Source organism: Abramis brama (assembly GCF_963993115.1).
Source record: "Abramis brama genome assembly, chromosome: 23".
NCBI lineage: Eukaryota > Metazoa > Chordata > Actinopteri > Cypriniformes > Leuciscidae > Abramis > Abramis brama.
Window position 1 is genome coordinate 8,230,975 of NC_139985.1, and position 27,334 is coordinate 8,258,308.

General features: G+C 37.5%; 1 protein-coding gene across 3 annotated transcripts in view; it reads right to left on the minus strand.

The window, feature by feature from the left end:
* The window catches only part of diaph3 (diaphanous-related formin 3), a 339,063-nt gene that overhangs the window by 106,073 nt on the left and 205,656 nt on the right, over nucleotides 1–27,334 (minus strand). For all 3 annotated transcript variants that reach the window (XM_084101805.1, XM_084101803.1, XM_084101804.1), the window contains 5 exons: nucleotides 22,525–22,620; nucleotides 21,410–21,504; nucleotides 12,512–12,613; nucleotides 5,847–6,086; nucleotides 2,314–2,443 (listed from right to left, as the gene is read on the minus strand). In XM_084101805.1, coding sequence (XP_083957931.1) covers nucleotides 2,314–2,443; nucleotides 5,847–6,086; nucleotides 12,512–12,613; nucleotides 21,410–21,504; nucleotides 22,525–22,620 — 663 coding nt within the window. The remainder of the gene's footprint in view (nucleotides 1–2,313; nucleotides 2,444–5,846; nucleotides 6,087–12,511; nucleotides 12,614–21,409; nucleotides 21,505–22,524; nucleotides 22,621–27,334) is intronic.

Genomic DNA, 27,334 nt, shown 5'->3' on the forward strand with positions numbered 1-27,334 from the left:
GCAATTAGCCTTGTGAACAATAAAGTACCAAACCATTCAAAAGTTTGGGTTTGGTAAGATTTTATTGTAATGTTTTTCAAACAAAAATTCATAAAATATTATTACAATTTAAAATAACTCTTTTCTATTTTAATATATCAAACACACAAGATTGTGGGAATCAAACACACAAGATTGTGGGATATCATAGGCCGCAAATGATACATCTATGCTGCCTGCAGAAGCAGTATTGTTCAGCTTTCAGACAAAGCTGCTGTCTAGGTAGTTAGCTCATTAGATTTAGAAATGCATCCACTACGTTTCAGGTGCCCTTTCTTAAGAGCCACTTTGGTAGCAAAGTGTGAGCCAAAGGAAATAAAAATGTAAAAGAAAGCCTCAATAACAGTCAGCAGGTGCTCCTGAAAAAAAAACACACTAAAGAAACACACATGTATGAACCCTCCATTAGCAGCCACTGAAGGGAATCACCCTAGACCTAACCGCATCACAATGGGAGACAAAAACATAATAGTTGGGGAATGACAATAGCTAATTCTTAATGAAAGCATCTCCATCTCCAGGAGAAAATCAAAACATTCACCTGCAAATGTGAGCTCTAAAGGACAGAATAATGGAAGTAATATCTGTAAAACAATCAAAGGCTGTTTCCTGAGGGGCGTGCAGGGACAGACGTTCAGTGTGGTGGGGATATGTTACCCATAATGCCATTTCAGCTTTGATGAAGGGCACAAGAGCAGGCAGCACTAATGAAATGGGGAACGGGAGAGAAAGAGACGGACAGGGAGAAAAAAAAGTGAAACTAATAAAAAGCTGCAGAGCCAGAGTAGGAGAAAGAGGACATGACAGAAAAAACTACATTGCTCCAGCCTTCCTTCCTTGGAAAACAAAAGGAATGCCTGAGCTGCTCATTTCAATACAGTGAAACTAAATTGTGACCATAAACCATCAAGCACCAATAAAAAATAATAATAAAAAAAGACAGCAAAGCATCATAAAAGCACACCATATGGGTTTGGAGCAATGTGAGGGTGACTAAATGACATAATTCACTTTTTTTTTAGGTCAAATTCAGCTAACAGTTCATAATTAAGTCAACATGAAACAAAAATCAACCCCATTAGGTCTTAATAAATGTCCCTGGTCTTACTGTGAATCATTCTTCCAAGTATATTATTATAAAAATACAAATAAATCATAATAGTTAATACTGTATAAAAATGTAATAACAATCCCAGCCTGTGAAACTTTCATGTTCAGCTGATGCAATCAACACACTACACAGCCAGAGAACAACGATATTAACCAATAATATTACAACCTAACAAGTCTAACAATCCAATAAAATCCCAACTACTAAGTCCTGCCCTCCATCATTTCCTGCTGACTTATGTTTCATTTAGAAAAACACAAGTTTTATGTTCCCTGTAAATACTTTCTCTAAGGCTGACAGACATATAGGCAGGGCATCTTATTAATCACTCTCTCTAATAATCCTGTTTGATTATTTGTCCTCGCACTGCCAAAATTCTCCCTACCCTGCTTTCTGGAAGCATTAGGTAACGCAGTGAGTTGCTCTGGTCCTGTTGTGACTCTGCCTCTAGGGCTGCCGAGGGCAACGTGACCTCACACAACGGCCCGTCGGCTTCTCTCTGTCTGCTAAAACACACACAGGCAGATAGACATAGACTGTCTGAAAATATCAGCTTATATTAGTGGATTCTAATCGTGATGTGTTCAGATTAAGATTTACAATAAAAGGATCCAGAGATCTGACAACTCACCGGCCTTATAATTATGAGTGCACAAACACACACACACAGGCTGACATTATCTCTGTGTCTAGTGTTGCTGACAGAGTGTGAGCAGCAAAATGAGGCTGTGCAGCAACAATTACAGAAGTCAACAAAAAAATCACAAAAAAATCACAGATAGAAACTGGTAGTTCATGTGAGAGTGATGTTAAAGACCAGTTAAAGTACCATCTCATGTTGGCAGCTATGAACTGAATTATTATTATTTTTAATTTTTTTTCACTTTTCAGATGGTCAGCCAGGGAGTTGTTAGAGCAGCTAAATCACCTTAAACCAGCAAACTATCCTCGACTAATTAAGGCATTGTATAATTAAGGCAAAATCAATTAAAAAGCAAACAATAAAACAGTAATAGCAAAACAAGTTAGCATTGCTATTTTTTAATAAAATAAAAAATAAAATACAAGTATATCTCACAATATTGTAATTGCATTGTAATACTTAAATAAATAAGATTTATTTATTTATTTATTTATTTACAACAGACACTGGTTCTGAGTACCTCGACTGGCCCGGTCCACATGCTGTAGATCATCCACAAACTTCAGCACTTCAGGGTATTTCTCCTCACAGATCTCTGCCAGGAAATTCAGTAGAGTGGACTTCTGATCAGCCGATTTAGTGTCCTTCAGCTGGGACACAGAGAGATAGAGAGATAGAGAAAGACAGAAGCAGGGAAAACAATTGTTTAATGTGGGAACATTAAATCAAAATAGAAACAAATAAATACATCCATCAAAAAAATGCAGATATTTGGTTGTTCAGAGCATTACAGAAACAGAGAAAGAATCTTGAAGGAAGCCATTGACATCCGCTGCTTTCACGTCTGACAAGTTAATTTGATAGTACACTGAAATTGCCGCCGGACAAGAAAAGCAAGACATTTTCATTGTCAGTTATGATTATCATCGTGGCACAAGGATACAAGCCTTTGTAAAAGGCAGAGCAAAAAGCATTTGATTAACGCAGATAGCACAAACATTATTAAGCTCTTTTGGGTGGTGTAGCTTGACGATTTAAGAAGCTTGATTACCAAGTGTGGGGGGGTGGGGGGTGAGTGAGAGATAGAGATAGAGATGAAGTGAAAATGGAGTTCCAAATAAGCCCTTATGAAATGAGAGATGAAATTGGAGAAATCGACTTGCCATCTAGTCCATTTCAGTTCTCACCACTATCTTGTGTGCTGCCATTTCTTCTTAAATGTACATGTTCTGACAGAAGCTTTGTGCTGGATATACACACTGGGTTCAACTGGATAATTTCAGTGTCAGAACATTTGGAAGCCGTGTGAAGCATTAGACGAATGGCGGACTTCTCAAAAATCCTATGTAGTAAGCTGGAACAAAAATATTCTACAAATTGCTTGTGCATATATTTAATCAAAATAGTACGAAAATTATAATGGAACAAAGAAACCCAAAATATCTAATCTTATCCTGTAGTTCAACTCACTGAGGTCTGTGACAAATCGGTTCTCAACTGGAAAAGTTTTACAGGAAACATTCAACAACATTCACTGAGATTCTGACGTCCAAGACATACTGAACCGTCCTCTGCTGATGAGATCAAACAGTGACGCGTGAGTCACACACTCAAAGAGAAACGCTTTCAAATCCTTTGACAACAAAATATGCTCGGATAAACCCACCGTGAGCAAAAGAAGAAGATACTGACAGGTTAAACTCAGAATAAAACAAACAAACAATCAGATCAACAGAGGCAAAGAGAACATCAGGATGGGCCCTCAGGCAAGGAACTTGAAAGGCAGAAACCGACACACTTTCTCTGTTACCCTGCCCATCAGGGACTGCATCACTATGTGCAGATGTAGAGATCTAGTCTCCCTCTCGGCAGTGAGGACGGATCACTCCATCTGATACGCAAGGCCCTTAAGTGGATATTAGGACAAGTTTGAAGACAAGCGTTGATATTATATATAATATTATAGATCACCGGTACCCATGGATGATTTTATTTGAAAGCAATTGATACTTTTATTAAAAGTGTCAGTAAAAACAATTGCATTGCTGTTGTAAATGTTGTTATTTTGAAATTTCTATTCATAAAAAAAAAAAAAAAAAAAAGTATCAGGATTTCCAAACATTGAAAACAATAATAAAAGTTTTTTTGACAACCAAATCAGCATATTACAATGATTTTTAAAGGATCATATGACACTGAAGTAATGGCTGAATGAAAATGTAGCTTTTCCATGCCATCACAGGAATAAATGTATATTAAAATAGAAAACAGTTATTTTAAATTTTAATAACATTTGACAATATTACTGTTTTTACTATATTTCTGATCAAATAAATACAGCCTTGGAGACAATAAGAGACATCTTTCAAAAACATTGAAAGAAAAATCTTACTGACCCCAAACTATTGAACAGTACTGTAGATATAATGACTAATTTAAAATAAAATGTAGATTCTGTCACAATTTAGTCACCCCTAATATAATTCCAAGCCCATTTACCTTGCACGGGACTGTGAAAAATTGTATGGAGGGAAAAAGCTCCAAAAAGGCAAAAAAAAAAAAAACTTTCAAAAGGAAAAAACATAATACAATTTTAACACATTTTATTAAAAACATAATAAAAGTAGTCTTAATGACTTGTGTTCATTATTCTTAGATATTTGAACAGCTTCATGGAAAAATGTCAAAGTAATTTGGGTTTGGAACAACATGGGGGTGAGTAAATAATGACTGACATTTAATTTTTGGGTTATTCCTTTATAAAATGTCTGAATGTGAGCATGTCCACATACAGTCTTCGGTCTTTTATCAGGTCTTCTAGGTGACATGATGAGCAGGAAGGCATTTCATTATGCCGGAGAATGTCACAAATGCAGTGATGGCCGTTCTCTGATTTTTAGCACCACAGAAAAGGGAAGGAGTGAAAGTACAGTAGTAATGAAAAAAATGGATGGCTAATAAGAAAAAGAGGCGGATCAAGCCTGATAAAATCCAATGCCAAGTCACCATGGAAACCTAAGTAAATCTCTATGGCTTCTGTGGTAATTAATTATACGGCCCTTCTGCCCTTCCCCACTCACCTAAATCAGAACATTTCACCCAAACATCATTAGACTAGCTAACACAATGCTAGGACTCTTGCTAAGATGTTCTGTTTAAAAATCCATTAGCATTACATTAACACACCTAAACTAAACAGGAATTAAAGACTGTCCTTTTTCCGACAAACACATATATGTCTGCATTACGTCATTACTCTGAGACTTATCTCTGAAAACAGAAGAAGAAACCATAAAGTGGTTTTTGGTCTCTGCACTTTGATAGATGCCAGAAGATACGGCTATTGTGGTCTTGAGTGCTTGATAGTGTTAAATCAAATGAGATCTTCTTGAACGCCAGGCGTCTCCAGCGAGAGGCACTTTAGATGGGCCGACCGATAGGGGTCAAGGTAACGGGAAATGTGCGGGAGGGAAGTGAAGGACACGCAAGCAGCAACCGGACACTTGTGCCTGATGGTGACTCAGCTTTAGCTCCTCCACAAACATCAGACACATATAAATTATCATCTTATCGGCTTCTTCCCAAAAACAGAGAGCAGGAGGAGAGAATTTGATGGAAAATGCCCGCGGTTCATGTGGGTGGGCGTGTTTCTAATACGAAGAGACCTGATAAAGGGGCTAATAATTCACAGAAGGAGAAAATATGGATAGCAGAATGCATAAATGACTTCAGGGCTGGCTTTACTGGATGAAATAATAACATCGGCAGAGGTTCTCATGGAATACACTTTCTCCATGAAAGCAGCCCAATACAGCCTCTAGACTTCATGTATTTGATCCAGAAGTTTGAAAGCTGTTGTTTTATAAATGTGTAGGCTTAGAAATCCATTGAATCACAAATACATCCATTTAACACATTTGACTTACTGTAATCCATTTTGCAGACTTCTGTAGATGTTTTCATAGAGAAAATGTGGACAAAAAGTGTGCCAGGCCTAGATATTAAACTCAAAGGTTGTTGTGACTCACATACAAACTCTTTCTCTGTACGTACTTTGCAGAGTGAGCTGAGGTTGAAGCCGAAGGACTGGGCATTCCGTGAGCCGGCGTTCATGAAGTTCCCCATGAGCAGAATGAGTTCCAGCAGCCTGCTGAAGGGTTTGCTCTTCCTCACCTCGTCGCAGGCTGCGTTCACTGCCATGATGTCTGGACGCAAGTTATTCACCAGCTCTTCAAACTGCAGCTTAAACAGGATTGAGTTGAGCCTGGGCCTCAGACGCTTCACACTACTCATCTTGAAGAAGATAAAATAAGCAGAAAAGCATGGTTGATTTAAATGTCAGTGAAATAGAACCTAAGGAAACAAAAATGGAAATAGTAATCTTATAATTTTCTCCTGATTTTAAGTTTAATACAACACCTCTAAATCAGAAACAAAAACTTTATTCCTGAATGAAATACATTTCTTTCAGATCTGAATGATGTACAAGATGAATTTAGAGTTTATTGCAATGCATGCTGGTTTACATTCTAACTGAAATCACATACAAACTAGTTAAGATTTTTATGGTGAAACTCTCATTCATCTCAAATTGCTTCTCCTCAAAGCCTGCAAACATGCATATATGTGTTTGTGTGTGTAGTGTGCATTTAAGAGTTGTGTGGGGGGCGGGGGGAGGCCACAGTTTGCCCCATAAAAGCCAATTAGCAATCACAAATTAAGGGTGTAATTGAGATATTCAATATGGAGATATGATTAATATGTCTAGAGTTGTTTTCCATAATCAGATATCATCTCTCGTATATGCACACACAGTGCAATCAGTCTGGATGTGTGTATAAACTAATCCAGGGATCATTTCATCCTTGAAGACAAATGACAAAGGACCAAAAGCAAAACAAATCCAAATTGAAAAAGAGATTGATGGAAAGAAGGAAGGGAGACTGAGAAGAGAAGAGAAGGTAAAGAAAATAGGGCAAAGCCAAATGCCTAATTTATGTGTGTAAACATTCAGCAAACTTGTAGAAGACATCTTCTGTGTTGTCAGGCAGCGCTAATCTGCAATGAAACAGACTCTGATTCAAAGCTCTCCCAGCCATAAATGTTTGAGGGGGATTTGTACCCTCCCCCTCCATAAAACTCACACCCAGCACATATAATGAATTATTCATTCGAGCTTCTAGAAGACAAAAAAGTAGGAATTATCAGGAAGTTTCAGTAAAGTTGGAAATCACAAAGATCAGGTATATAAAACACTTTGGGGACTGACACCGGACACATGTGGTGCAATGACAAAAGACGGACCGTATATCAAAATATAGCATAAAATGATGCTTCCAATGAATAAATGATGAGAAGCTGGAAATTTAGCAAACATATTGCCTTGTAGAATCTGAACTGAAAGCTACCATGCATAAACAACATGAAACCGCATAAGCAACTGTAAAAAATAAATACATAATATTCCAAAAGAAGATCATGTAGGGTGGGAACTGATTTTATTCAAAAGGATTTGATTGGATCTTGCAAATTACATGATTTTTTTGTTTTGTTTTCCAACCACACAGCCTTGGCTGTCAGTGAAAGATGATAGAACAGCAAACAAGCAATTGCTTTTGTTTTCTTCTTTAGAAAAGCTAAACACTGATGAATTGCATTCAATAAGACCAGAGAAATAAAGACAGTAAAGAGGGTCAATTTTGACATTATGTGGTCTAGACATTTCACATCTCAATTAGAGTGCTGTCTACAGTAGCAAATATTCTCTTTGATCAGTGTTGGGAGTCTTTATGTAAACAAAAGCAGCTTCTGAACAAAAGCAGCTATGCATATGTTAATCTAGTCAGAGTGTAAAAGTGTTATTTGCTGCAATTTGTCCACTAACAATGTTTAACAGACAACAAACTGGCATTGATCAAAAATGCAGTAAAATGGAAATATCAAGAAATCTTATTAGAATTTTTAACAGTTTTGCACATTCATATTTTTTGTATTTATTTTTTCAGTCATGCGATCCTTCAGAAAATATTCTAATATGGTGATTTGGTGCTTAAGAAACATCTCTTGTTATAAGTGTTGGATTAGGCCATCCTTAAAAATATTTTGGTTTGCAGTAACAGCAAAAAAAAAGAAAAAAAGGGTCGGTAGGTAGGTATATATATATTTTTATATATAAAAAAAAATATATAAAAAAGTATAATTTTTTTTATAAAAAAAAAAAAAAATCGGGGTGGGGGGGGGGGAGAGAGAGAGAGAGAGAGAGAGAACATTTTTCACCGATGTCTAGGGGCTGTTTACACCAGGCCACTTCATGCGTTTTTTCAAACGATTCCATTTACACCTGGTTACATAGGCTAAATGTGTGTGTTTTTTGCGTGCACGTCACCGAAAGCAACAGTTATGAGACGCATTATTTTATTGATCATCAGCTAAAATTTCTGAATCAAAGCCCGCAATAAGAGAAAGCGGAAACAGCCCTGGTAAGATCATTTTGTTTCTTTACATTTAATGAAGATGATTGTGTGTTAAGCGTCTGTGACTTACTTTCACTTTGATTTGCGATAGCACGTTGATGCTCAGCTTCTCATCTGCGGCGATGCGTGTTGCAGTAGCGTCGTCATATCTGACAATAACATGACATATAGCCTATAACACGCTCTCACGTTTATTTTTTAATAAACCATATTCAACAACATATAAAAATGAAATAATCTTTAGAGTAAAGCCGCAGCCATCATTACCAAGCGCGAACCATTGACAGTGAATGAAACGAAGCGAACTTAGCCTACGTATGTAATGCGTAAACCAATGGTGTAAACATAATCATAGATGACGCGCCACAGGTTTTTATTTAAAAGAAAGAACGTAGCTTATGTTTGTATGTAGGTCTAGGCAATTTATATTCACAATACTTAACTATTATTTTATTGCATTTGTATTAGTTGTTTGAAGAGTTAAAAAAAATCGGTCGGTCTTAACGCAAGTTTACAACCGGCAAGTCGGTCGGACTAAAAGGGAAAAAAATAATAATAATTGGGTCGGTGCTAAATTGACAGGGTCGGTCGGGTTACGGCAAACAAGAATATTTTTAAGGATGGCCTTAAATGGGTACTTCACCATTAGGAAAAGGCCTTAAACATGGCTGGCAGTAGAATGTTGGAATTTTTTTTAAATTGATTCTACCTGACGAGAGGGGGAAAAAAGAAGGGAAAAAAAGGCTGTTGTCTTCTCTTTTGTCAAACAGGTAGGAAAACACCCAAGGCCACTCCCACAAGTCCGATATGGATAGGCTTGACCAGAGTCAAATGCTGCCTTGCTTGAGTGGGAAATACTTCTTAGCAAACATTTAGACAGTGTATGGTGTAGACTTGTATTTTCCCAGGTGCAATAATTCAAAGAGTTAATGATTAGCAGGACTAAGTTAGGGTGTATTCACACCTAAGCAATCGCACTCGTGAGCGAACTAAAAGAAAAAAAAACGTCAGTTCCGCCCGAAGCAAAATGCTGTTGCGTACGGTAAGAAAGCTGTTGCCATTATGTTCCATTTTTACCATAATGCTGTTTTTCAGTGATAAATCTACACGTACAAATACAATAACTGTTCTGTTATTAACCCTCTGTTGATCCGACTGTCCATACAAAAGTGCAGAAGTATAATCTGTAGTTTTCACGAAAGACTTTACAGCACAGTCTCCTCAAGGTAAGCCATTCAAATCACCCTTTAAAATATAATTTCAAATGCACCTGCAAAAGGGAGTGGAAGTAATGCCGTCATGCCTGCCACTCAGCATGTGACGGTATTCAGAGGGGAACAACTTTTCAAGTGTTTCAAGTATTATTCTTTATCAAGAAGCTAAATCATCATTTCACACAACCACCCAGAGTGCCTGCCGATCAACAGAAGCGTTTCAATATGTGTGTTTGTCCCAGTAGACCCTGAACACACTCACTCCGTCTGTAGTGTATAATGGCTGCTGGAAGACTCAATGGGGAACGGGATACACACACACCTGTTTCATCTTTCTGCCTCTATTGTCTGGCTGAGTTAGTTTGCCTGATTTAAACTTTTCTTTTTGTGCACCTTGAACTAAGACCTGTTAAAAGGGGGGGGGGGAATACTGTTGCTATGGCAACAGGATATTTCTCTTCCCAGAGTTTTCCAGTAAGAGGTGTAATTCTTTACGCTCAGCTTCACCTGACTAAAGCGAAACAGTTTATCAGAAGCTAAAAAATACCACATGCAGCCATTAAAAGAGTTCATTTGAGGTATCAAAGCAGATGGCTGAAATAGAAGCATCACATATGTGGGTAGAAGCACCACAAACACACGCTTGCACACAATCACCCAATATGATCTTAAGGTTACGGTAGTCACATTCTATATTTTATGGTCCACTTAGCAGGATGCAAACAAAGGGTTCAAAGTTCTGGCTCCAGAAAAGAACAAAGAGTACAAAACTGCTTGCAATGGCACTATGAGAGATTAAGAATTCCCTTTGAACTGGATAGTTCTCTGAACTGCAAATGCATCATTTCCTGCTGCCCACGCATGCATAAACCGTAGCTCCATAGCCCTCATTACATAAACACCCCCAACCACAATGGCGAGCCACACTGTTGCATGATGTAACTCCCTCGTGCCTTTCTTTCACTTCCGTTTCATTTCTCAAATGCAAGTCCCCCTTCTCTTATTCCAGCATCCCAGTGTGTCTTCAAAAATAAAGTGTAATTAGCCTAAAGCCAGGTGTACACTGTCCGATTTATAATAGTCCTTTACGATTGTTGCTTGACAGACTGTACAAACAAGAGCCCAGCTGTAAGCCATGTCACATTGTAGGATGTTGGGGGACTAATTGCATCATCAGCTTCTGCACTCCTATTGGTATTTAATTTTTCTTATGAGAAGCCACACTGCTAGCCTGGCAAGCCAGACCTACATCAAGATGTTAGGTCTGGCAACTCACCATTGGCACGGCTCAATCCGAGGGGTGGGATAAATGGTTGTCTCTCAAAATCCCTCTGCACGCAATAGGATAGCGCTACAACCAATCAGAGCAACGAAGGCGGCTAGTTGGTATATTAAACTTTTGCCGTATCCAGTCGGTAAAACTCCGAACACATCTTCCTTTTTTTAAAATGACTTAAGTGCCGTTCTTTGCTCTTTTCTTAAAGAAAAGCTTAACTCCAAGTCCTCCAGAGTCGCGGCCAAAGCCAATTCGAAAGACCGCTGTTCGCCAGCAGCAGCCGCCATTCTTTGTTTTCAAGTAGCAGGGAACCGTCGCAACTCTGTCGTCATTATGTTAAGCCCGCCCCGCCTACTGTATACACGATGTGATTTTGCTGCCGCTAGGGTGCGTCTAGATTTCTAGGCTACCAGAATTCAGAATGGTACGTTTGATGTTTTTCATATGCAGCCGAAATATCAGCTCTTATTAGTTGGGCAACTTGGTGGTCACACCAGTGCAACCTCTAAAAAGTTTTAGTGGCAAGAAAAAAGGTCGTAAAATGCAACCATTTGGTTGCAGTCTGGAGCCCTGATTTTAAAACCTGATTTACATTTTCTGTAAAAAACAACAACAACAAAAACAAATCTAAAATACGTTCACAAAATTTGCTTCATAAGACAGACATAACTGAAATAACGATAACTCAAAGTCAGTCAGATGCTAATTCAATAGCCAATCAGTGATTCAGTTGAGTTCATTTAGCAAAGAATTGATTTGAACAAATTTGATTTGATAACGAGGAAACAATTCGGAAATCATAACTGGTAACAGTTTAGTAAAGAGGAGATGCACTGACATGATAAATAATACTGATATGCTGATAATTAATTTAATGTTATGGCTAAAACTGACAAAGGGCAGACAAAGTTTTACATATAAAAAATTCTATACTTTGTATGAAACTGAAAAATAAAATAAAAAACAGAATAAATGTAGACACCAAAACCTACTTTTAATCCAGTATGAAAAATGGATATTGCAGATTACATTTAACAGCATTATTAAATGATTAGTGTTATTAACGGTTCATTTTAAATGAGTATTAGGTAATGACAACAGTAATTTAAATAAAAAAAAAACATGGAAAATTATCACAATTAAATATTAAAAATTGACCCATATATATATTGATAAATTAAAATGTCTCTATGGTGCAAATATACTGTGTACGCCTAAACTCAAAAGAAACACATTTTCTATTGAAATCACATTTAGTTCAGACTGCAAAATCCAAATTCTGGCAAAATACAATTTTCAGATTAGATTCAGCAACAAAAGAGGAGTGGAGGAAATACTGTTTTTTTTCCTCTGACAGTTCAATGTGCTCGAGACAACTATTAGTAATAGTTTAATTTAAGACAACTGGGTTAAAACTGTGTTAATGTGTCAGGTCGACCATATGTATTTTCCATTAGAGAATAATAGTAATTCTTTCTCTGTTCAGAGAAACAATATACTTCTTAGGTTGTACAATATGTAGTTGTTTTGTTTGTGACAAGATGATGATATCGGTTTCAATTTAAGAGATTAAATCTTGTGTAGAGGGACGGACACAAAATCAATCTGAGAAAAGTTTAAATAAAGAGTGATTGATGACTTCTAACTGGACGTTCCACTACACTGAAAGGTAAATTGATAAGAAAGCAGTTTAGAATTTGGAATACAGTGGCAGCAACACCGAGGGCATGCGTGTTCGTGCATGGAATAACTTACCACTACTCCAAACTGCTCCGGTTCAGAGAGGTTGGCATATTCACTCTTGTACTTGACCAGTGTGTTCAGCTGCTCCTGTTCAGGCAGGTGTTTTACAAGAGTCTGGAAGAAAGAACAAGACAAAGAACTGTTACTGTGCTACATTCATCCAATTAGAAGTTCAACTTTAACCTGCAATCTAATTGTTGCCGATTTAGTTCCAGTTTCTAGACATTTAGTGGAGCTCCTCATCTAAATCGACTCACTGGCAATTAATGACACACTAGACTAATTGAAGGGACGATATATCTCCCTGGTGCATTCAGGGGTTAAGCATCTTGCTCAAGGGCAAAATGGTACTTGATCTCAGTAAACTTCCAGTTCATGGGTCACCCCTGGCTGGAAATGAACCTGCAACCTGTACATTAGCAGACCTAATACTAAAACTATATTCAAAAAATAAAAAGCAAAGATAGCATTTAGATTGCAATAACTGTATTGAGATACATGCTGTTTATTTCATATTGTTAAAAATATCAATACCTATATTTTATATACCATTATTTTATCTTATTAAAAATACAAATGTTATCATTTGTTTCGCAATAACTATATTGCAGTATTTATTTTTGCGTTGTAGTTAATTGTAGTTATTTTATTAAAAAATAAAGTTATCAATTATAATACTGTAATATTTACCATTATATTATATTAAATTGATATGCACCACTGCTTTTGGCCAGTTATAGAATTATACATGAGATTCAACATTGAAAGTCCGACATCCACTGATATTCAAAGAAAGCTGGAAATGACGTGAAAGCAATTCACATCATTAGGCTAACATAGCTTCACCATAATATATGGTTTTATGTCAAAGCATCGATAGGCCTGTGATGTTTTGTTATCCCATTTTCCGTCTCTTTCTCCCAATCAGATGGTGTCAATCTCAATTAAATCCATCTTATAAAAGGTAAATGCCTAATTTTTTTTTAAAAAAACATGGTGTAATGCAGCAATTTAATCCTCTTTATGCATGCAATCATGTGAACTTGTCTATCTACAGCGTGTGTTCTCTCAACCTCTGTAACCGTCAGTCTCCATGAGATCATTAAATCCCAGATATAAATGGATATTCAGCAATTCTCACTTATCAACGTATTGTGATCTTGTTATTTTTCCAAGAAGAATTCATAACTCATAGGTATTGTCATAAAGTACTACAATATAAATCCACTTAATTAGCCGCTTATCTGTGGGGTTCAAACCTTTTATTTTAGAGTCTGGAAATAAAGAACCTACTCTTGAGTCTCTGACTTCAGAAACAAACTTTAAAGTTTCAAAAACCCATTGATGAACTGGTCTAGCTCATCTCCAAATAGGCACTTCATTAGTGCACATGAACATGAACCTAATAGATGGATGGCCACGTTCCTACATCAACAAAATAAAATCAAGCACAGATGAAGATGGATATTTCTGTTGTTCCCATCCCAGTCATTAAGATAAAGAAATGGGGCTGATTTTAAGTGGTAAGTAGTATAAAACAACAAAGCTCTGTTATAGATCTTAAAGGACAAATCCAGTGAAAAATGAACCTGGGGTTAATTAACACATGGTTACCGAGTTGATCGTTCCCTGCGATGCGTTTTCATGAAAATCGAATGTAAAGAGTTTTATCTTTAAAAACAGATTAGCTCATAACACTAGTATATGGGGCACAGAGTAAGTAAAAGTAAATCGCTAGTTAATACCACTAACAATGCTCAAAATAGCCTCACACTAACATGGTAGCATAATGAGGGTCCCTACATGCAAACCGAAGCATTGAGAACTTTGTAAGTGTACAGACAGTTTAATAAGAAGATACTTTATAAAGACAGTACATTACGCGTTTACATGCAGGAGCCATCTTGGAAAACAGTCTCGACTAATCGAGTCACGAACGCCGTGCTACGTTAGATTTCACAAACGTAATTCCTATCAACCAGCTCACTTAGCACGCCGTTCGTGACTCGATTAGTCGAGACTGTTTTCCAAGATGGCTCCTGCATGTAAACGCGTAATGTACTGTCTTTATAAAGTATCTTCTTATTAAACTGTCTGTACACTTACAAAGTTCTCAGTGCTTCGGTTTGCATGTAGGGACCCTCATTATGCTACCGTGTTAGTGTGAGGCTATTTTGAGCATTGTTAGTGGTATTAACTAGCGATTTACTTTTACTTACTCTGTGCCCCATATACTAGTGTTATGAGCTAATCTGTTTTTAAAGATAAAACTCTATACATTCGATTTTCATGAAAACGCATCGCAGGGAACGATCGACTCGGTAACCATGTGTTAATTAACCCCAGGTTAATTTTTCACTGGATTTGTCCTTTAAGTAGTGGATATTTTAAAACTATTATAGTGAATGAGAACCTGCTGTGCACTAAGCTACAGAAGAATACATAAACCTGAGCCTGACATCAATGCTGAATGATAAAATACAAGAGAAAATCAGAAAGATTGTTTAATGTATTTATAAAACAAAAATTAAATATATGCATTTAAACCATGTAGAAATATGTCAAACAGTAGAGATTCTGCTATGCCATCGTACAGTACATCTATGGAGCGATTAAAAAAATTACAACACCATGCAGAAACTAATGTATAGTGATGCAGCCTTGATTATAATGACAGCAAATTAGTTCTGATGTGCATGTATTTGGTGTAAGCACTATGTAACAAAGTTGTTTACAGTTGCCTGGCAACATAGCAATGAATTTAAAAAGTATACTATATATCACTACTTACTTTTTAGAGGGATTATGTTGTGGTTCAATGTATGTTTTTTCCTGTGAGCTTTTTGTTTTTCTATGCTTTTGTTTTTATTTTTTATTTTTTTTATAGTAAAGTAGAATCCGTAGCTGTAGTTTGCCTTTTTGCCATAATTTTGACAGATAAATACCTTAACCCAATTTAGTGTTTTGTTTATCATTCCCATTTAAAATAACAAAAAAGAGTGTGTCCATTTATACTAAATCCATTTAGGCTGATTTTCATACAAATACCATAGAAACCATATAGTTACATTCTACCATGGTGATGAGGTGCTATATGCGTGGTTTTAACTGTGGTTATCATGATTTAAATGCATAATACGGTTATGGTAAATTGGTTAATGGTTAATTTTAATAAAGCAGTTAGAATATTTAAATTTTACCATATAAAAATTAGGTTGTTACAATTTTTACAATGTTACTGTTTTTGTCAATGAACATAAATTTACATCTGCATCCTAACCCAGATACTACAACTGTCAACTCATTGTAAAATATGCATTGCTAAGAGACAAAACATGTAATATTAATATTGCAGCCTGCACTGCAAACTATGCTGAAGATACACGTCAAAGTCAGGCAATAAAAATGAGTAGAAACAATATCACCCATTAGCACATGCAGAAACCAATAAATATTTTTTCTATTAAGATATTTACTTTAAGGGAAAAAAATTGGGTGATATTTAAAGATGAACTGAACTGAAATAATCAAAGTTGATAATGTGTTGTTTATGACAATTAAAAGTAAATTACACAAAAAATTTGAATTAAAAATATCAATATAGCTCTTTTTTTAAGCAACACAAAAATTGCGTTTGTTAGTATAAGAACGCTGGCAATTCCGATGACGTCACCGGCATGGTAGAACCTGCGAAGGTATATAGGCAGCTGCAGCTGCAGGTCCTATACACAGACGAAAATTAGTGATTTTAATGGCATGGGTATCTGACTACCACCACACGCCCGGCCTGACACATTAACTGTAATTATGAACCCAAGCCCGATTTAAACCTACCATTTTTTTAATACGTGGGCCGTTATAACCAGGGGCGGCGCCAGAGAATTTTTTAACGCAGGTGCTGAGGGGGTGCTAGATATATACAAATAGTATTAATAAATGAGCAAACATAGGCCACTTAATATTTAATAATCAATTATTTTAATTATCACAATTAAAGTATTAATTGTATTCAATTGAACAAGCAACATTCAGCATTCAATCAAATATTCTTATAGATTTATTATTAATAATGATAATTAATAATTAGCCTAATTATTTCAACATAATATCTCGTTATTTCGTAATATGTAGCCTACATAATATGTGTGCGTGCAACAAGCAAGATGTGCATTTGTAAATCCGGTGACGCACATGCATTTATTTATATTAATAAACAGTGTCGGCTGCAAAGATTAAGCTGACGATCGCCATCTCCGTAGTGAACGCGCCTATAGAGAGAAATGCACATCATTACATAATCAGAGAGTAGGCTAGCCTATTTATTTTCGTTTTGAATTGTTTCGTTTAAAGACATTTCAAGCTTTCTATATTTCTCATGTGTGTAAGGCATACACTGAGTTTCGGTTAAGTTAGGATGAGATGCGCTCCAGTTCACGTGCAATGCAAGTGGACGCGCGGACGCCTCCATGATTATAATGTCTGCTATATTTGCTTATTAAATACAGGTTGATGAAAAAAATATTAAAATTAAGATACAATTTATACAAAACGAAATTCACTTTAAAGAAAGGCTTTCTACAATGCAAATCTTAATTAAGTGGTCAAAATCATGTCTGACCCGCTCCATATCTCTCGATATATTGCGCATATCCTATCTTACTCATGCTGTTAACTTTTTTATATTCAACATAGATGAAAAAAATTATAATAATAAAAAAATAAATAATATTTTAATGAAACTAAATGAGCTTATTTAATGGCTACAACACGTATAGTAGGCTTACAGACTCTCTATTTGTACAAATTGCTGCATATTCATTTACTTCTGAATTGTGTACGTTGAAAGGCATTTGTTTGTGCATAAAACATATCTGACTGCAACATTTATCAAGTTAACGGATAATTGTGCGTGCATTTATTAATTATTATCTTAGTGAATAATGCAACAAGGATGAAGCATGTAAACTGCGTTGTTTGTTTATTCAGAATGAAATGGATCGCAAATGGATCCGAATGAAGAAACGTAAAAAAAAAAAACAATAAAAAACAATAAAAAAAAACCTGAACTCCCTCTGTATCAACAATGTGCCCTGAGACGATGGACATCAGCTAGCTTCAGGGTGGGTAGGACATTGGAATCTGTTTACAGACAGACCTGCTGTGGTTTTATTAGCAGCTAGTAAACGCATTATTATCGAGACGAGTCATGATTTATACGGTTTATATGGTCGGAGTGGTGGCTAGCTTGTGGAGTTTGACAAAAGTGCTTCCAACGTGTTTACGTTAGCTGCTAGCTCTTTCCCTAGGTTGGATCGTTTGGTATATAGCTTGATTTTGTTACTCAATTTCAATGAATGAGTGTCTCAGTTTTGTTGAACGCTATAAAGCTATATTGAACACAATATGGTTTGTGTATGTGACAACGTTACATCCAGCCCTTTGCTTAGCTTGCTATCATGATAACAGTTAACATACTTCTCTGTCCTCTGCCTTGACGTGAGCGTTTCAGCGCCCTGTCTCTGCGGTTACATAGATAGCATCGGTGGTGTTAGTACTTGCCATTGGTCTATCGGTCTGCCCTGTACTACAGCCTGAAAAGTTTAACATTGACGGAATAGCCTCAGGTTTAGCCTAACCCTCACCAGTGAACCAGTTGTATAAGTACAAATCTCTAAATAGACTGTCGCTAAAAAATGCTCACTATGGACTCGAAATCCAGGGGCTGCATGCAATGGCTGCTCTGCTAGTGTTGGTTAGCAACGGAGTAGCTTACCATTCCAGTGACGTTGCCGAATGTTGAAATCCAAGATGGCGGCGCCCGTGTAACAACAACAACATTTTCAACATACCATTTTATCCCTTTTAACAAATTCTGCCACTTTAAAAATTGTACCAATGAGAATAAATAAAATGCATCTTTTATATCACCTTTACTCAAAATTCCAGTTCAGTTCATCTTTAAGTGTAAAGAATTCAAAAACGTGAAGTGTTTGTCATGTTCTAACAATAAAGTGTAGTTTAAAAACACAATTATTATTACTTTTACAACTTTCACTTATAGGAGCAAAAATCTGCCTTTAAAGTTAAAAGAAATAAAGATTTGACATTAATCGTGATAATTATCAATATCTACTGATATGAAAAATGTTATCGTGATAAAATTCTGATTCTTATCGGTTCCCAATTTCGATTCCAATAAGGTAAAAAATAAAATAATAATAAAAAAAAACTTAGATATCATTCACATTTAGTCTTATTGCAAAACATTTAATTGTAGCTGAATATCATGAACAAAAATCAACAAGCTAAAGAACACGTACACAAGGAACTTCTGCCTGTGGTTTAAAAATACCACAGAAAAACGACTAGCCTAACTAATATACATTTCAAGCATTGTTAAAGAAAAGTAAACACTCAGTAATAAAAAAAAGAACAAAAAATAGCAATCAAAACAAATAGATACAACTGAACAAAGATACGATATTCAGGTACAGAAACTGTAATCAAATGTAAAATAACACTGCACTTTATAAATATATATTTTTTAAATTTTATATAAATTTCAAATATAGTTAAAAAAGTTATTCAGTCAAGAACGAGTGATTTTTCTCTTTATCTTTTGTTGTTTCTCTCTCGCGCTTGAATGTTTTAAAATCACTTTTTTCTGTGCGCTCGTTTTGGATGTGTATGCAGCACATAAAACAGTGCGAGTCGTCTCGCGCTTGAATGATTTAAAAAAATATTTTCTGTGAGTGTGCTTTGGATGTATGCGCAGCACAGAAAACAGCGCGACAAACTAATCAATTTTAATTTTATAACAAGTATCCGATTCCTGACCTCAAGTATTCGATTCCGGAATTGTGAATGTGTTCATAACTGAAATTGAGAAGTATTCAGAAGACCCAGTCTGAAGCCCAGTCTGAATTGCAAACACTTCTCATGTAACTACCAGCTTAAGATGAATTGCTTGTTGTATTTCTCATTTGTAATTCTCTTTGGATAAATGAATGAATGTAAATTTTACCATGTATACAAGTTATATAAGTCCCGTAGAACACAGCTCTGGACAATGGCACCTTGCAAACTGAAATCCAAGTAAATTACCGTAAAATTACCAGAATGTCTTTACCGGTAAATACTAGGGATGCACCGATACCATTTTTTCAGAATCGATCCGATCCGATACCAAAAATTCTGAGTATCGACCGATACCGATCCGATACCAGCACAGTTTTTCTTTTCTTTTATATATAGCCTACTATAAAATTGAGACATTTGAGTAATAAATGTATAGCACAGCTGTTTAATGAGGTAGCAACATATGATAGATAGGACAGAACAAGAACGGCTATTAATAATCTTTTATTGCGTCACTGTATTATGATATGAAAGGCTCCAATACAGTGCGGCACAAAGTACTTATGCGCATCCCGAGCACAGAATGATGCGCTTGAAGCAACATGAGTCACAGCGCGCAGCGCGTCAAGTCCGCATTGAAAAGTTTAAAGCACAAAGAAAATACATATTGATGCGTAGTGTAGCCTATTATACAGAATCTATCTATGCAATAGTCTGTTCAGCATTTTCTTTTAACAGTTTTAAATTTCAGTTACTGTGCGCGTGAAGAACAAATAGTGCTCTGACTTTACTCCAGTGTTGTGATCTAACAGACACCCGGTAGAAAGTAACATGATTAAGGTACAGCAATAAAGTCCAGCAAGATAAAGTTGTTTTATGCGAAACCATAGACCTTTATCTACAGATCAAGTATAATAATAGTAACATTGAATCATCTTGGAGAGAGTTTCATCGTGTTAACTGTGGTAACCGAACGCAATGCGCTGTTTGAATGAAGAATGATTGACAGCCGCAGCTGAGGGAAACGTTTACGTGATCTTGAATTTAACGACTTAAATATTCATTTCTATCTCACATTATACTATATAATGGCTTCAGAACACTTATAATATTGTGCACTAAAACGTATGGTGCTTTATAATGTTTGTGTGCCTTTTGTGGGGCTTAACAATAACACTGAATAGTATACGCACAATATCGGATTTGGATCGGCCTCGTCTGACCGATACCCGATCCGGCAAAAATGGCAGTATCGGAGCCAATACCGATACTGAGTATCGGATCGGTGCATCCCTAGTAAATACACAAATATGCTGTTCACACAAGCAACAGCGTTCTGGCTTTTTACCGGTAAGAGACCATCCACACATCATCAGCAAAATACCGGTAAATTCTGTGATGTCAGTAGGAAAAGCGCTTTAGTTTGTCTATCTGTTCAATTTGACAACATTTTATGACGTCTGAGTGAAAGGCATAACAGATGATCAAACAGAACACGTTTTTTCCTCTTAAGAAAATGAGACGCACATAATAGTAACCAACCCGTGGCGCTGATGAATGGAAAAGGCAGGTTCTCGAGCACAACACGTTGAAAAAACTGCGAGATGTGGCGCAACGGTCAAAGATGATCATTTAGCGCATATTTAAAAATAGAAAATAGAAAAAATCTTACTGTAAACAGCACGGAGTAATCACATCATCTTCATAAGTCTTTATGATTGGCCCAATTCAGACTTCTTAAGTCATCCCGTTTGTGCGTGCAAATACCAGTAATCTTCATTCCGCGTTCAGACAGAGCACATTACTGGTAATTTACTGGCAACGTTACAACTTCCCTTACTGGTAAATTGCTGGAAACCAGTATTTTTTAAAAGGTCCTGTTCACACATGATCTATTACTGGTAATTTACCAGTAAATTACCAGTAAAGACTGTATGTGTGAAAGGGGCTAATGTCAAAATGGCTGCTGAACAATTCCTCATGTTTGTGGCTATCCTCTCTGAACATGGGCGTGCTTTAAAGGTCATGAATGGTGAAGAGAGGTGATGTTACCTGGATCATGGGCTCAGTTAGCTGATCCTCGTCCACCTCTAAAATCATTTTCCTGATCTCCTCATAGGGCATCCGGAATGACCCCAGGAAAATGGCTAAGGGAGAGGGGGAGAGTTTTCATCAAAAGCTCCCTGCAGTAATTCATTAACAGTCCACACACACTCTGTTTAAAGTGTGTGTGTGTGTGTGTGTGTGTGTGTGTGTGTGTGTGTGTGTGTGTGTACTGCATGCTGATAATATCTGATAAAAAGAAAGAATGAGCTTGAATTCTTCTGCAATTGAAACGCACTTCAACAAGAAGAGATGAGGGCCAGACGAGAACTTCAGCAGAATCAGGATAACATTCATATATCAAGGCAGTAGGGTAAGAGTATTCACCCCTGCCTGCATCTGTCACAAATACTGAGTTAAAATATGATTTTAGAAGAACGGCAATAAAAGGAAGGTGAGAAAACAAGTAAGTGAATGGCAGAATAGGTAAAAAGGGTGAGGGACAGCGATCTGACTGCCGGGATGTTCAGAAACATTTAATTTCTCCATTCCACTCTCATTATAGAACTCTACTTATTGCCACGGAGATACTCGGACAAATGAATCAGTGTGAATACATGCAATTGACAGACAGAAAAAGAGAGAAAAAAAAAAAAAGTTTGAAAAACAGGTGCAAGGAGAAGTGTGTGCGAAAGAGGAAGAGAGAGACACGAAATACATTGTATATAACAGCACAAGACAGGTGTTATTGTGAACTCCAAGGTTCTGAGAGAAAAAGAGATGGAAGGATACAAGGGAAAAAAAGGACACCTGAAAACCTGTTTTGACTTCCACACCTTTCTTCACAGAAAGAGCAGGAGAGAAATAACTTGCATGGAAATCATCAAATATGCTAGGAACAGACAAGTTTAAAACATTACAATATGTAATGCTTATTTTCACTATTTTTGTCATTGTTGGTCTATGTCAGATGGGTGGGTGTGTGTGTGTGTGTGTGTGTGTGTGTGTGTGTTGCGTTTTTGAGAAAAAAAGCATACATTTGTTTACCACCTTTACACTAGCTAATGTTTAAAATAATCAAACAAAATAAATAAGGTAAAATAAAATAACTGGATAATACTCACAGAGGTTCTGTGCTATCTTCGGATCCAGCACTTTCAGTTCTTTAACTCTCTTTTTGATGTATTTCTTCTCTTCCAGATCCTCCTCTTCACGTCGAGCTGAAAACCATCATAACACTTTATTACCACACTCAACATGCATGCAGAAAACCTGTTCAAAAACCCCAGTGTGAAAAACACAGAGTCACAGTCACAGAACTGACACAAAGCTTGAAGCGGACTAATGGTCTACAGCAGTGGGAACACATTAGCCTGCACTTAATTTTTCATCATTACTGTCAATCACGTGTTGGGAAAGAAACTAGCATTTCATCTTAAACACAACTGAACAGAAAACACTGCATAATTAAAGAGCAAACTCCAGAAAAACGCATTTAATGAGGACCTGTGGGGTTCTATGATAAGTTGAACTCTTGGGGTCAGATGATGAGTAGGATGACACTGTGCAAACATGTTTGATTGTTGACGAGAGAGAAAGAGAGTGATGTAATCTGTGCCAAATGGAAAACGGAACACTTTTAAATGGCCATAATGCTCAAAACCATGTTAGATAGGTTGCTTCAATGTAAAGAGAGATCTATAGGGGCTTTTGCACTGGAGGAACGCATCTATAGTTCCTATAACTTATAGTTCCTATTGGCGGAAGTACCCGCTTTTATGTGTGATCGCACCGCAGGAACTGGGAGCAATTTTAGTTATAGGAACGCCTTTTGGGGGACTAAATTTTCTCCTACTTCTGAATAGGGTCAAACCAGCACAATAGGAACTACCAGTGATGCAAGTAAACACTGACTGGCCGAAAGCATGCTGTATGAAACACCAGCACCCGCCATACACTTACTCCACAAACTAACGCTACAAACATGGTAAACAGGGGTAAGATGGACCGACGCCGAAGTCCAGGCACTTCACAACCTTTAGACTACGGAGTTGTTGACATCGTTGAATGCAGCACTTAAATGACTTTGCTGTTGGCCGGTTTAAGTCACTTCAGAGTTCCTACTGGTGGTGCGAATGCAACCAGTAAATTGCTTCAATTTACTGGTCTATGACGCCCAAAAACACTGTCTAGGTAGCTATCTTGGATATCAACAAAAAGCTGTCTAAGCAGGTAGATTCAATTTGAACATTACTACAATGTCCAAAATACTGTCTAGGTAGCTCATAACATTTTGAGGCACAACCAATGAGTGTGTAATGGTCATGCTGGGTGAGTAAGGGGATTGGTATTTGACAAGACAGCTGTGAAGAATGAGATTAGAGCCACACAGCTCTGGTGACTGTGGTAAATGAGGTCACACTCTCACTGTCCTGTGCACACACACAGTTTCAACTGTACATATTTAGCTTACCATGCATGAAGATTTTCAGAAAGTGAATAAAATAATTTTGATATAGTCTTTTTACTTTCGTGTGGCTTTTAAAACCAACAAAAGAGGCAACGCAGAGGTCAGTGACTAACAGGTTACACAGCTCCCTCTTCAGTTCTCGGAAAAAAGACAGTGAGAGAGATGGAGAAAAAAAAAGAGAAAAGAGATGAGCAGATGGAAAGCAGGGGGTTTCAATACAAGTTTAATTATTTATAACACCAGATTAAGAGAAGTAAACGCAGGTCTCCGGAGAGAAGTGCATAATTGTCTTGTGCACTAATTAACACGGCTGTCTGGATACCGGCTCGAAAAACACAGGAGTGGGGTTAATCTACAGGAAAAGAGACCTATTCACACAAACAGCTAACCCAGATGCATATAGCTAAACCAGCGTGAGTCTGCCTTATACACTCACACAGAGATGACAGTAGCCGCGTTTCCACTGTCGGGCCAGTGCGAGCCAAGGCTTTAAACGGGCCATGCCGGGCTAAAAGTCCCGGGCCTGTAGCACCAAGCCCAAAACCACACTGCGTTTCCACTGTCAGGCCAGAAGCTCAACTGCGCTTCACTAAAACACGCCCATAACACACCTCTCTGGAACAACGTCACACAAACCCATCATTTCACCAACAAATGGAAGTTTTATCAGAAAACTAATCAGAAAGAAATCACTGGAAACAGCGAGATCAAAAAAGGAACATTTTTGTTCGCAAAGCGACCGTTTGCTGCCATTTTTGTTGTTTAGGCTACTTGAAGATTTAAAACCCAAGCATCGATGTTTTGCCACAGGTTTACAATAAAAAGTGATACATTGATCATAATGAATTAATTTGTGTCAAAATTGCACATTAGTTACACAGAAATAAAGTAGTTTACCGTTATTTCACAAAAGAAAGAGGACGGACTCGCGTCTGTTTCTGTTTATTTGTAGTTACAGGTTTGATACACTGCCAATTTTGCAGGTTTTCCCACTTACAAAGCATGTAGAAGTCTGTAATTTTTATTACAGAAAAAAATCCAGAAAATCACATTGTATGATTTTTAAGTAATTAATTTGCATTTTATTGCATGACATAAGAAAAGCAGAACTTAATATTTGGTAGAGAAACCTTTGTTTGCAATTACAGAGATCATACGTTTCCTGTAGTTCTTGACCAGGTTTGCACACACTACAGCAGGGATTTTGGCCCACTCCTCCATACAGACCTTCTCCAGATCCTTCATGTTTCTGGGATGTCGCTGAGCAATACGGACTTTCAGCTCCCTCCAAAGATTTTCTATTGGGTTCAGGTCTGGAGACTGGCTAGGCCACTCCAGGACCTTGAGATGCTTCTTACGGAGCCACTCCTTAGTTACCCTGGCTGTGTGTTTCGGGTCGTTGTCATGCTGGAAGACCCAGCCACGACCCATCTTCAATGCTCTTACTGAGGGAAGGAGGTTGTTGGCCAAGATCTCGCGATACATGGCCCCATCCATCCTCCCCTCAATACGGTGCAGTCGTCCTGTCCCCTTTGCAGAAAAACATCCCCAAAGAATGATGTTTCCACCTCCATGCTTCACGGTTGGGATGGTGTTCTTGGGGTTGTACTCATCCTTCTTCCTCCAAACACGGCGAGTGGAGTTTAGACCAAAAAGCTCTATTTTTGTCTCATCAGACCACATGACCTTCTCCCATTCCTCCTCTGGATCATCCAGATGGTCATTGGCAAACTTCAGACGTGCCTGGACATGCGCTGGCTTGAGCAGGGGGACCTTGCATGTGCTGCAGGATTTTAATCCATGACGGCGTAGTGTGTTACTAATGGTTTTCTTTAAGACTGTGGTCCCAGCTCTCTTCAGGTCATTAACCAGGTCCTGCCGTGTAGTTCTGGGCTGATCTCTCACCTTCCTCATGATCATTGATGCCCCACGAGGTATGATCTTGCATGGTGCCCCAGACCGAGGGAGATTGACCGTCATCTTGAACTTCTTCCATTTTCTAATAATTGTGCCAACAGTTGTTGCCTTCTCACCAAGCTGCTTTCATATTGTCCTGTAGCCCATCCCAGCCTTGTGCAGGTCTACAATTTTATCCCTGATGTCCTTACACAGCTCACTGGTCTTGGCCATTGTGGAGAGGTTGGAGTCTGTTTGATTGAGTGTGTGGACAGGTGTCTTTTATACAGGTAACGAGTTCAAACACGTGAAGTTAATACAGGTAATGAGTGGAGAACAGGAGGGCTTCTTAAAGAAAAACTAACAGGTCCGTGAGAGCCGGAATTCTTACTGGTTGGTAGGTGATCAAATACTTATGTCATGCAATAAAATGCAAATAAATTATTTAAAAATCATACAATGTGATTTTCTGGATTTTTGTTTTAGATTCCGTCTCACACAGTTGAAGTGTACCTATGATAAAAATTACAGACCTCTACATGCTTTGTAAGTAGGAAAACCTGCAAAATCGGCAGCGTGTCAAATACTTGTTCTCCCCACTGTATTTACATCACATTTAGAAAGAATGATCATTCCTACAAATATGCCACCAAAAATATGACCTGAGGAGCTTTATGACACTCTCTCCCAATATAGTTATAGGCCTATTTTCAGGCAGAAAAACATAGGAAGCTCTTGAAAAACAGGAGTTGCTTTATTTTATGAAATATGCGGAGCTATCAAGCGGTCCATATTTACCATGTTTACTATGGTAATGGTTTGCGTGCAGTCCTATTTTTGCCTTATACCGTACGGTGATCAGAATCCACATCGGATCACAAACAGAAGGAATTCAAACATGAAAGTGAGTTTTGAGCTAAAATGATTTTAAAAGTCTTTAATGCTGATTTTAGCTGGTATATGGAATCATCCGCGGTGCTGACGTCTCTAAACTCCTCTGTTCGTAAACACTCCTTAAGCCCGAGTTGGCCCGCTTTGGACCAAGGTATTCATCAGGCCAGAAAACCCTGGCCGTTGGCCCAGAGGAAGCCCTGACGAGGCCCGATCAAGCCTGGAAGTGACAGTGGAAACGCGACTAGCCCTGACACGCACTAGCACGCCCGCTTTAGGCCCGACAGTGGAGACGCGGCTAGTGATTGCAATAGAAAGTCAAAGTGACTACACAGCACTTCTACAGGCTCCACAGGTTATACAGTCATTAACTATGTTCCAACCTAGTAAATTACCTACAGAGAGTGCAATGCAAGGGCAAATGTGACACATTTTGGTCAACCTAAGGCAACGTTACTTGTTTTAGTGGAAAAGGCAATTCCAGAATGTTCAGAAAGTTTGGGGTCAGTAAGATTGTTTAATGTTCGTGAAATAATTATCTTATGCTCAAAAATCAAAAATATGCAAAAAAAACAAGGCTGTGGTTATTTAATCTAAAACACATTAAAACAGTAATTTTGTGAAACATTACCATTTAAAATAAGTTTTCTATTTTAAAATATTTTAAAAAGTAACAT